Source organism: Oratosquilla oratoria, chromosome 39 (genome assembly GCF_046742065.1).
Source record: "Oratosquilla oratoria isolate Oo_2021 chromosome 39, ASM4674206v1, whole genome shotgun sequence".
Lineage (NCBI taxonomy): Eukaryota > Metazoa > Arthropoda > Malacostraca > Stomatopoda > Squillidae > Oratosquilla > Oratosquilla oratoria.
The window spans coordinates 11,871,947-11,884,658 of NC_134815.1; the positions used below are offsets into that span (position 1 = coordinate 11,871,947).

The following is a 12,712-nucleotide window of genomic DNA, read 5'->3' on the forward strand; positions in this document are numbered from 1 at the left end:
AGAGAGACTTGGGAGTTCTAGTTAGTCCTGACCTTAAATCTAGGAAACGGTACATTATATTGTATGGTCAATAAATAAGGTGGAGTAAAACACGGCAGGTATTTTTCTAACTGTAATTGTACGTGGAATGTACATTCTACGTTTTTCACTTTCACTCTCACACAACTCACGTGAACCTGAGTCAACTCGCAGCTCGCTCTTGACTGATATCAATTTCACAAGCATCCCTTGCACACAGAAATTTACATTCATTAGTATTTCAGTTATACAATAAATAAAATTTTGATAGTAATAAAGACTTATCTCCCATTCATTCAACTTTTGCATTACAAATAAATTTTTAATTACTTAGTAGGCACAATTGGTAACACTGTACAACAAATTTCAGGATTAAGAAAAAAACATAGTTCTCATGTGCGTTTTATTATGAAGTTCAGTGTGCTGAATTCAAATTTGATAACAAAAATTTCATGCCACGTCACAATTTTTTGTAAATCGCTGTTTTAATAATTATGCAATTAATAGAGATTTCCAAGATTCCATAAATGTATTTTGCTCCCAAAGTCAGATTAAATGTCTTCATTGTATTTATTTAATTAATATATAATGAATCGGCATGTTTGTTAGCTTTATATGATGTATTAACCTACAATCTATTATTTACTTCTTCTTTTATAAGACGTCTCAGGCGTGTCACGCTTCAGGTTCCAACAGAAGTCAGCCAGCATAGCAGGGCTCCATTTTCCCTTGTACCTGTTTTCCATTGACGCTATATCTTGATGGAACCTCTCTCCATGTTCATCACTCACATCTGCTGCATTCTCTGGGAAGAAGGACAGATGAGAATGAAGAAAGTGTATCTTCAGTGACATATTGCATCCGAGATCTTGGTAGCATTTGATTAGCCTCTCCACTTTACGCTCTCGCTGGGACTCTTGGTGCTTTCCCAGAAGCCCTTTGCATACATCTTTGAATGCATGCCAGGCCGCTAGCTCAGGTTCATCCATTGTCGCCTCAAAGTCCTCATCATTTATAAGCTTGCGAATCTGAGGGCCTACAAATATACCCTCTTTAATCTTGGCATCACTAATTTTAGGGAAGATCCCTTTGAGATACTGGAAACATGGCTTGTTATGTTGCAGTGCTTTGGTAAATTGCTTCATTAGGCCTAGTTTTATATGCAGTGGTGGCAAAATGATTTTCTCCTTCTTAACTAGTGGCTCATGAATTACATTATGGCATCCAAGCGTCATAGATTCCAGAGATGGCCATTCTGAGCGTATATAATGTTCTGATCTGGCCCTACTGTCCCACTTGCAAAGAAAGCACATAAATTTGGTGTATCCAGTTTGTAGCCCATTAAGTATGGCTACTACTTTCAAGTCTGCACAAATTAACCACTCATGCTCTTTGTAACTTATGCGGTCTAGAATAAAAGCAAGGTTCTCATATGTCTCTCTTAACCCATTAAACTCCGATGACAAGATGTCTTGTCATTTGGTCAAATAAAACAAAAAATTATAAAACACCAAAATGTTTGATCCAACACCAGAAAAATATGACGTCAGTCCTCGCTTCGCTCGCGAGCGAAGCGAGGACTGACGTCATATTTTTCTGGTGTTGGATCAAACATTTTGGTGTTTTATAATTTTTTGTTTTATTTGACCAAATGACAAGACATCTTGTCATCGGAGTTTAATGGGTTAAAATGACTGAGTAAGCAACTGGAACTGAAGGCATGGTGTTCCCAATGTGCAACAGAACTGCTTTTATGCTGTAAAGGGATCCATCTATGAATAGCCTCCACTCATTGGGTTCATAGGACAGCTCAAGGGCACTGAATAGGCCTCTGATATCATTACAATAAGTCAAGTTGTTTTCCAAAGTGAAGAAATCCTGTAGATTTGCAGAACGCTTCCTAAATACTGTAATTCGAGCTTCTTCATCCAACAGGTGCCATTGTTGCAAACGTGAGGCCAGGAGTTCACTCTGTTGCTTAGTATGTGTTAGATCACGAACTAGATCATTGAGTTCTGGTTGGGTGATGAGGTGTGGTTTCTTATCAGATTCAAGTTGTGTCGTATACGCTGCATCTTGAGATTCTGAATCGTCTGAGTTGCTCGTGTCATCGCTTGGTAGTTCAGAGGGCGGCTGTGGTACAGGAATATCACTTGAATGTAGAACTGGGCGAATAGCAGACTGAAGATCTGGATACACGATAGATTTCTTGCCTTTTCTGTTGCGACCTGCAGGAAAATAAAATAAAATCAGACTAAAAATGGATACTATTGGTTGTGATCACGTGCAAAAATAGTGGAAGTGCAACTTATTATGTATTTCGATCTTTTTTATTGATACATCTCTTGAAAATATATATAAAAACAGTAAAAAATAAACACTGAACACCCACCTTTAATATCCGTTAAGCAGAAGTAGCAATCTGTTGAGTGGTCCTTTGGCTCCCTCCAGACCATTGGTACGCCAAACATGAGGCCAGTCCCTTTGCCTTTCACCCAGGCAGAAAGGGAACTTGTACACCTGACACAACATATGTGAGGTGCCCAGCTTTTGTCCTGGTCACCCACTTTACATCCAAAGTACAGCTCATAAAGTTTCTTTACACGTTGAGTCAACTGTCTCTTGTATTGCCTTAATGTAACTGATCCACATATATAACAAAACTTGTCTGGCGAATTCTTGCATTCTCTAGGCATCTTAACTCTGTATCCTGTTAAGAAAAAAAACACATAGCTATGTGAAAAATTATATAAATGGTAAAAGCAACAAAAAATACCGTTCAGATAGACATTGCGGGCACTGCTATTTACGAAGAACTGGAGGGTCACAGAAAGAAACGGATGTTATATTCGTGATCTACGCAAAAAAATAACTCTAGAAAAGGATAGTCTCATTTCCGTTTTTTTTCATTGTTATACAGTGTAATTTGTAAGTTCTCGAACATTCACGCTGTCACGCATGTACATACACACATACAGAATTCTAACTACGCATTTATCTGAATCTACAAGGAGCATAATGCTAACAGAAATTAGGATACAATAATTAGCGCCAGGAATAAAACAAAGAGAATTAGGTTTCATTGCTCGAACGGTTACGAATAGAAGTGCAGAGGTAATTATCAAACTCTAGTGTTAGACCCATCCTTGATTATGCGATACAGTTTCGGTGTCAGTCTTATACATGTGTTCAGAAATTTACCTTACGAAGAGAGGCTTAGGCACCTTAACTTACACTCTCTAGAGTCTAGAAAGACTCAGAGTGCGGGGTGATCTAATAGAGGTGTTTAAGTGGATCAATAAATTTAACAAGGGTGACATAAACAAGGTCATCGTATTAAGACAACAGGGCAGGACCCACAGTAATGGATTTAAACTGAACAAATTTAGATTTAAGAAAGAAATAAGCATGAATTGGTTGACTAATTGGGTGATGAAGGAATGGAATAGACTTAGTGACCATATAGTGAGCGCTGAAACTATCAGTTGTTTTAAAAAACGATTAGACAACTTTATGGATGGTGATGACAAGTGGTAATAGACATGGAACTGCCTAGTGTAGGCCTCATGGTCTCTTGCCGTCTTTTTCATTCTTATGTTCTTATATGTACTGTATTTCTCTTCATTTATGGTTATGAAGATTATTTCATAACATGTTTTCCATTCATGAACAATTCGTGTGTTACTGGGGCAGTCTTAAGCAAACTTCTCATGTCTTTTTGATGTTAAAGAATGACATCGCTGGTAATGAACACAATGCGGCAAATATTGGCTGTAGTTTGTACATTGTATTCAGATATAGTTCCCCAGCGACCATGTCTACCAGATCGAATCTGATTTCTTAGAAGTTGGCTCTTTAAGTATTTGTGATAACTTTCCATCGCTCTTTCTCCCCCTGTTAGGTTAATAAATGTCAAGTTAGTAGAAATAATGAAAATTAATACAAATCGGGCTGAGATGAGTATATGTGAAGACAAGTTGACCTTCGCTACGACAGGATTGTCAAATTTCCAGGTTGAACATATGAACGGGACTGAATCCCATCACAATGTAAGGGGGCTAACACACAAGAACTTGAGGTAAAGGGCCAGAAATGCAGTAGATGCTGAATACATCATCATCCAACCCAACACAGAGCTAGAGGAGCAAACCAGGATAACAATGGAAATTGAGACACGTGACTGGACAAACAGATGAAAGAAAGAGCTTGGTCCACCAGAGGGTAATCACACAGGGGTCACTGTGAAACAGGTTGCATACAACAGTTGACAAAGTGAGAGGAGGGAGGCAGTTCAAACTGTAGCAGTCCACACTGGGACACGCTTACCTATTCAAGTTTGTGCAATGGGGCCCATCATCGTGATCCCAAACACCACATAAAATCATACAGAAAATGGAAAACATACAAGCTTGGTAGCAAACGCGTAAAAATGTGCATACATTAATAAATATATAGCAAATATAGAAAACTAATAAACCATGGCAAATTTCAGTTTCTAATGCGAATTTCGTTGTCTTCAGGAAACCCGTCCGTTATTCATTATGTTCATATAGCGAACCGTTCGTAAATGGGGACCCCGCTGTATGTCTCGTAGCACCCTTGTTCATTTCTTAAAGAAAATCATTTTTGGCGAAATATCATGAAATCAAATGCTCTTATCTCTGATTTTCCCTTCACATCAAGTTTCATGATCGAGCAGAAGTCATCCTTGACGTTGTATTCGAAAAAAAAGTCTAAAATGATAATAATGATAAATAGACAAATAAAAAATATTTATATTCCTTCAACACCTCTGACTTCATCTTTTATGCACGATATTGTTTCCAAAGAAGCACTGATTATCGCTAACAAAATATTCTGTCTCTCCAACTTACCCCTCTCCTCTCCCTCTTAACATATTTCCTTATCGTCTACCTAAGTTTGAAATGCGTGTGTTTGTGATCTTCCTAGGTATGAAAGCTTTCCTGCCATTCCTGACGTTACACATGAAACAGTTGGGACTGACGGTGCGGGAGATCGCAGTCGTCTACGCTATCCTTCCCATAGCCTCGATCATCGGGCCACCGATCGCGGGTAAGGACCTAGAGACTTCAATTCCCATGTAAGTCTCGTATATTCAGAACGCATATTGCCTTACGAAAGTATTGTCATAGATTGTTCAAAAGGTCTTCTAGTATCCTGGATTTTCTAGGTTTTGAAACTTTTCGTTTCGATTTTTGGAAATTCTAGTTTGAGAGGTATCTAATATAGAGAGAGGCTATCTACAATCAGGAGCTTTGTAAGCCCATTTTCACTTATTATGTTTTGGTGAACACCAGATGTTTTCATTTGACTGATCCCATCCTGATGGAGTCCACTTCCACACCAGGATCTACCCCTCATCCTTACAAAAGTGAATGGAATTTCATGCTACATAAATCTTAAGAATAAATCTTGACATTTAAATGTGTTAATAATATCCCCATGTTAGCATTTTACAAGAGTATCCTCAAGCCAGGGACCAATGATGTGTATCTGCTTGTGGTAGTCCTTCAAGATGGACAGCAGAACAATCTGTTTTCAAAATTGGTTAATCCCTTCACCTCAAATAAGGAATGCAGCCTTAAAGGTCTGGCACTTGGTCTCTGGACTAGGCCTAAGACCTCTCTAGCAAATTTAACTAGATTTTTTCACCTCACACATGGATCGAGAGCTGACTCCCTGTAACTGCTCCCCTTCTACTGTCAGCTAATAGTATAGAAACAGCCTCACAGCAATACAAAGGACAACAATTATTATCATCATTCTCTATCCACAGATTCATTTGAAAAGATACTCGTATGACTTTCAGCCCGCATATCATCACACTTCTCAAGTCTCCTGTAATTAAACTCTGTCATCTCCCACAGGTCTCCTAGCAGATGCCTTTGGTCGTTACATTTTAGTCCTTGTGCTAAACTTGATACTGAATATGAGCTTGCATACTGCATTCTTGTTTGTGCCTAAAGTTCCAAAGAATGGTCTCAACCTAGAGTGCCACACAGAGGGTTACTCCCTTGAGTGGCAGGCCTGTAGCGAATGCTGGAGTGCTGACAATGGCACCAGCAATCTAGTTCTTAAGGTATGTTTTTCCTGGCAGATAATCAGTGTCCCTTTTTGTGAATTTGATGATATATAGTTGCAGTCCAACACCACATAAGACCTAATAACAGGGACTACAGTTGCTACACGACTACAGGGAGCAGCATTTTCTAGCACCTACACATTATTTCAGCAACTCTGGTTAACAAGTGCTTGCCATACTTTTGAATAAATGTTTTTTTTTATTTTTATAATGAAGAACTTTTGTATGTAAGATGCTGCTCCTTAAGCCTTCTCTCAATTTCTTCTCATCAGGGCTGCCACTTCACATGCCTAGACCCACCATCATCCAATCTGACCTTTTGTCTAAGTGATAGGATAAGCCAAAAATGTATTCAGGATTCCTTCAGCCAAAATGTAAGTTTCTTCAACAACTTGCCGAAGTGAGTTCTCTTTTATGGTGTACATGAACCGGATACCTTTCCTGTATTTATGATATTGTCACTGGAACCAATAATGGCTTACTGCTTTTGATGGTGCCACAAGATGCATATCGGACTTGGCCATTATCAAAACACTCAACTCCAAGAGTTACAGCCCTGAGGGGCTGACACTCAGTCTCTGGACTGGACCTAAGATATCTATCAACTTGACTGTATTATATATATATATATATATATATATATATATATATATATATATATATATATATATATATATATTTGCAGAAACCACCGGGAAATTGAAAAAAAAACAGATACCGAACGTTTTCGTCTATTTAGACATTTTCAAAGGTACAAAAAAGCAATACAGAAAGAAACAATAAATACATAAGAAGACAAGGATACTCGGAGAGGTCCCATGTTACATTTTATCACACACAATTTTGTCAATAATAAAATTAATAATAAAAGAAACATGACTTTACACTCCCTGCTCATACTATTATTAGTTTAATCAAATTATGTGTAATAGACTCTAAGTTTGAATTTAATGGAAACTTTTATACTCAAACATTTGGTATGCCCATGGGGAACTGTCTGTCTCCAATTCTTAGCAATTTGTATATGGAGTTTTTTGAAAGAGAGTTATTACCAAACATTCTTCCGATTAATGCAGTTTGGTACAGGTATGTTGACGACATATTATGCATTTGGCCTAATGATCAATATTTGGATACTTTTTTGTCAGATTTAAATAATTTGGTGCATTCCATTAAATTCACAGTAGAGGTTGAAGAAAATAATATGTTACCATTTTTAGATGTAAATATTTACCGATGTGGAAGATACTTTAAATTTGACGTTTACAGGAAGCCGACCAATGTCCTCTCGTACATTCATTTTTACTCGTATCACAGTCAAAAATCCAAGCTGTCAGTTTTTTCTTCAATGTTCCTGAGAGCTTATAGAATTTGTTCCCCTGAGTTCTTGCATCAAGAAATACAATTCATCTATGACATTGGAGAAAATTTAAAATATCCAAAACATCTTATTGATAAAACAAAAATCAAAGCTAGGAAATGTTTTCTTAATACGTCGCAGGTCAAACCATTTAATTATAAAAATATGCTAACAATTCCGTACCACGAAAATTTAATCCATCTTCCTAGCATTTTTGAAAAATTTGGTATCCAGATAGTATTCAAAAATAATAACAACATTAAGAGTCTGTTAATTAAAAATTCCCCAAGAAGTAAAGAAGGATGTATTTATAATATACCATGTAAAAATTGTGATTTTATTTATATAGGCCAAACAGGCAAAGGCTTAGAAAAAAGAATAGGCCAACATAAATATAGTATTAGAACGGGGCAAGTGTCCAGTGGATTATTTGTCCACCAAAGGGATTATGGTCATAATATTGACTGGGGAAATTCTAAAATAATTACTTCTTGTAATTATATTATAGAAAGAAATATTATTGAATCTTGTTTTATAAAAAGAAATTTTGGAAATAACATGAACTTGAGTTTGGGTTTATTTAAATTGGACAATTTTATTATTGACAAAATTGTGTGTGATAAAATGTAACATGGGACCTCTCCGAGTATCCTTGTCTTCTTATGTATTTATTGTTTCTTTCTGTATTGCTTTTTTGTACCTTTGAAAATGTCTAAATAGACGAAAACGTTCGGTATCTGTTTTTTTTTTTCAATTTCCCGGTGGTTTCTGCAAAAATATTTTATCACGTGTGTTTTGTGATTTCTTTGCATATATATATATATATATATATATATATGTATATATATATATGTATATATATGTGTATATATATATATATATACATATATATATATATATATATATATATATATATATACAAAAAAGAGAGTCACGGGTCTCGTTCCGAGTTTTTTCCTGACCGGTTTCGCTTGTAGCTTCTTCAGAGGAATGATACTCTGGGAATAAAGCTGGCAGTATACATAGTTGGTTGACTCCGCGTTCCCTCTTTGTGGGGGTCCGTTGGAGTTTACAATTGAGTGAGGTGTTGTTGTACAATTTTGTGAGTATGATATGACTTGTGTGAAACTAATATAACATCAGAAATCGAACATTTGTGGGAATAGAGTGGCTGAGGTGTCCTGACCGGTTTCGCTAGATGTCACATTTTATGATGATGCGAGATGTCACACTTATTGATGATATGAGAATAGTGTGTGAGAAAACATATCAAAGAATAACATATTAAATATTCATGAGATACAAAAATAAGTGATACAAAATAATAAAATTTGAACATAAGATGGATGGAATAAATTACAGTTGTATGTGGCTGAGTTGTCCTAGAATGTGGCGAGATGTCATATTTTAAGACAATATGAGAATAGTGTGATCATGTTGTGAGAAGAAACATATTAACAGAACAGAAAAATATTAAACGTTTATATGTGATACAAAAATGTGAAATAAACTTGAACAAAAGAGGGGAAGGATAAATAAATTAAATAAAATGTGGCGGAATGTCATGTTTTTGGTCATTTGATTATGGTGTGATCATGAAAAGAAACTCGCATTACCAGAACAGAAATTAAACATTGTGATAAAAATTAATGTGATCAAAAGATGGAAAATGGAATAAAATGGAATAAGATAAATAAACAAATTAAATAAATCAAACTCGGATGGACACTCATGTTATGTTGGCGCTGTGTTGGGGCAATTTCTCATTTTTGCATACTCAGCCGTATATTTTGTCCATTTTATGTTCCCCACTTTCTGATTAATGTTAGAGTTGGTGGATATGTACAAGGCTTCGATAACTTTCCTCTGTCCTTTTCTCAGTCCTTTTCGAATTATTTCTGCTTGTTGCCAGTCGGGTAGGTAGGTAGCAGAAAATTAAGAGTGTGTTACACAAATATAGATGGATTAATAACAGGATTGAATGAACTGAATGATTATCTGAAGGAAAAAGAACCGGACATAATGGGAATTGTAGAGACAAAATTTAAAGGTCCACTACCACCCAACAGTGTAGGACATGATGCATATAATTATTGGATTAGAAACAGAGAGATAAAACAAGGGGGTGGAGTTATGTTCCTGACTAAGAAGGATATAAACATGAGGAGTGTCACATATGGAAAGAACAGAGTAGAGATGATTATGATCGAAGTGGAAGACAGAGATAAAAAGAGCAAAAAGTTTGTAATAAATTATGTGCCTCCAAAAACAGCCTCGTGGGAAGAGAGTGAACATAAAAGTATGATAGAAGACACAAGGATAACATTAGATAAGATAATGGAAGATGGAGGAAGAATAGTTGTGATGGGCGACTTTAATTGCAAAGAAGTCTGCTGGGAAGAGATGGCAGTAAAGGGTGGAGAAGACTCATGGGAAATGTTCTACTTGAGATGATTATTGACCATACAATGACGCAATGGATTCAAGAGAACACTAGGTATAGAAATAAAGAAGAACCATCAAGACTAGACCTAATAATCACATCAGAACCTGAAATAGTGGAAAAGATTGAATATAAGACACCAATAAGTAAAAGTGACCACATATTGATTTAACTGGAACTAAATGAGGAAAAATACATGAAAAGAAATGAACAATATAGAAAAGGAAGATTGATGTATGAAAAAACAAATTTTGATCAAATAAGAGAATTCTTTCAAAAAGAAAACTGGGAAAGAATATACAAAGAGGAAACAAAAGTGGAAGATAAATGGAATATTTTGACAAAAATCTATTAAAAAAAAAAAAAAAAAAGTGGAAAGTATGTCCCAAGACAAAAGCAAGAAAAAGAATATGTAAAGTGCTGGTATAACAAAAGTTGTAGGGAGTTAAAATACAAAAGAGACAAAGCTTGGACCAAATGGAAGAAAAACAAAAGACCTGAAAAATGGAAAATGTTTACTTGTTATAGAAATGACTATGTACAAGTGTGCAGAGAGGAAAAGAGAAAATATGAAAAAGATGTCATAGAAAAATGTAAAGAGCAACCAAAACTATTCTACAGATTTGTAAACAACAAACTGAAAAACAAACAAGATTTAGAGAAATTAAGACAAGAAGGAGTTGAATACACAGAGGGAATAGAAATGGCAGAAATTATGAACAAGCATTTTAAATCGGTGTTTACAAGGGAGAACATACAACCTGGAGAGATCGAATGGGAAGAGAAAGTCCCCCCTATGAAAGAACTACAAGTAACAAAGAATGAAATAATGAAACACTTGAGTAATCTTGATGTCATAAAATCGCATGGACCAGATGAAATAGCAAACTGGATTTTGAAAGAATGCAGGAATGAACTGGTAGACAAAATACATCGCATAATAAACAGTTCCTTGAAAGAAGGAAAAGTTCCAAAATATTGGAAAAAAGCAAATATAGTACCTATATATAAAGGGGGAAATAAAGAAGACCCTACCAACTATAGACCAGTCTCTCTAACAAGTACAATAGCAAAAATTTGTGAAAGAATTATAAAAGTAGATGGGTAAAGTATTTAGAGAGAGAGAGAAAAAAAGTGTTAAATCCAAGGCAATTTGGATTCAGACAAGGACGATCATGCGTCACCAATTTAATATGTTTCTTTTCAAGCCTAATAGATATAATACAAGAAAGAGATGGATGGGCTGATTGTGCATTTCTAGACCTAAAAAAAGCTTTTGACAAAGTACCACATAAGAAGTTGCTTAAGAAATTAGAAACTGAAGGAGGAATACAGGGCAAACTGCTTAAATGGATGGAAGACTTTTGCAAGAAAGAAAAATGAGAGTAGTGATAAGAGACAAACACTCAAATTGGGATGAAGTAATAAGTGGTGTTCACCAAGGAACAGTTTTGGCCCCAATAATGTTTGCTATATATATTAATGATATGGATGAAGAAATTGAAAGTTATATGAGCTTCTTTGCAGATGATGCAAAACTGTTAAAAAAAAAATGTGAACACGGAAGAAGATTGTGAGTCACTACAGAGTGATCTCAATAAAGTATGGGAAATGGAGTAGGAAGTGGGAGATGGAGTTCAATACCAAAAAGTGTAGTATAATGGAATTTGGAAGAAGCGAAAAAAAAATAATAGGATCATATAAATTGGGAGAAGAAGGAATAAAAAGGTAAAAAATGAGAAGAACCTAGGAGTCATTGTTATGAATAATATGTCACCTGAGAAACATATAAACAAAATTTTTGGAGAAACTTATAATTTGATAAGAACAATCAAAGTGGCATTTACATACCTGGATGAAGAAATGGTGAAGAAAATACTAGTCACTTTGATAAGACCAAGATTGGAATATGCAGCAATGATGTGGTCACCAAGTACAAAAAAAATGTATAACAAAACTTAAAAGAATACAAAGAGCAATTACAAAATTGGCACCAACACTCTCAAAACTATCATATGAAGAGAGACTAGCAAAACTTGAACTACAGACATTAGAGCAAAGAAGAGAGAGAGGAGATTTGATAGCTATTTACAGAATCATGAAAGGCATAGAAACTATTGATAGAGAGGATCTAATACAATGGGATGATAGAAATACAAGAGGACATGGAAAGAAAATCAAGAAAGACAACTATAGAAGAGATCTGAAAAAGAACAGCTTTCCTCACAGAGTAATAGACATTTGGAACAAGTTAGATGAGAAAGTGGTGTGTGCAAAAACAATACATGAATTTAAAAACAGTTTAGATAAAATGAGATATGAAGACGGTACCCCACGAGTATAGCTCCCCTTCCCGTAAAATACAACTAGGTAAATACAACTAGGTAAATACGCCCAAATCATTGAATAAGGTCTTCCAGACAGACCACCAAACTCAATTTATCTAAACCCTATACACATCAACTCTATAGAAAAATCACACTCAAGTTTGAACCTTGCTAGAATGTGTTCAGGACACCATCCAGCTCTAGGAGAGTATCATCACAAAATAGGCTTGCACACAGAATCATATTGCCTTAGATGCAGCCACAACACAGAAGACACTGAACACCTCAATCCATAATGCCCCACACTAGCAATCCCTGGAGGACAACACTACATTTCTTCCCTGAGTGATTTCTGGGACCACCCAGTAGCTGTAGCTGGTAGCCATGTGTCCCCTGCAAAAGAAACCAGGGGCAACAGACTGATTGATCTAATATTCTGTTTCCCTTTAGTCTGCTTTCTG

The 12,712-nt window shown here is 35.8% G+C and overlaps 1 protein-coding gene across 1 annotated transcript in view; it reads left to right on the forward strand.

Annotated features, from left to right (window-relative positions):
- LOC143020288 (uncharacterized) overlaps positions 1-12,712 on the forward strand; it is a 111,233-nt gene that overhangs the window by 41,792 nt on the left and 56,729 nt on the right. Inside the window, exons 4-6 of the mRNA XM_076176533.1 lie at positions 4,969-5,091; positions 5,907-6,118; positions 6,394-6,495. Of these exons, the coding sequence (XP_076032648.1) occupies positions 4,969-5,091; positions 5,907-6,118; positions 6,394-6,495 (437 nt within the window). The remainder of the gene's footprint in view (positions 1-4,968; positions 5,092-5,906; positions 6,119-6,393; positions 6,496-12,712) is intronic.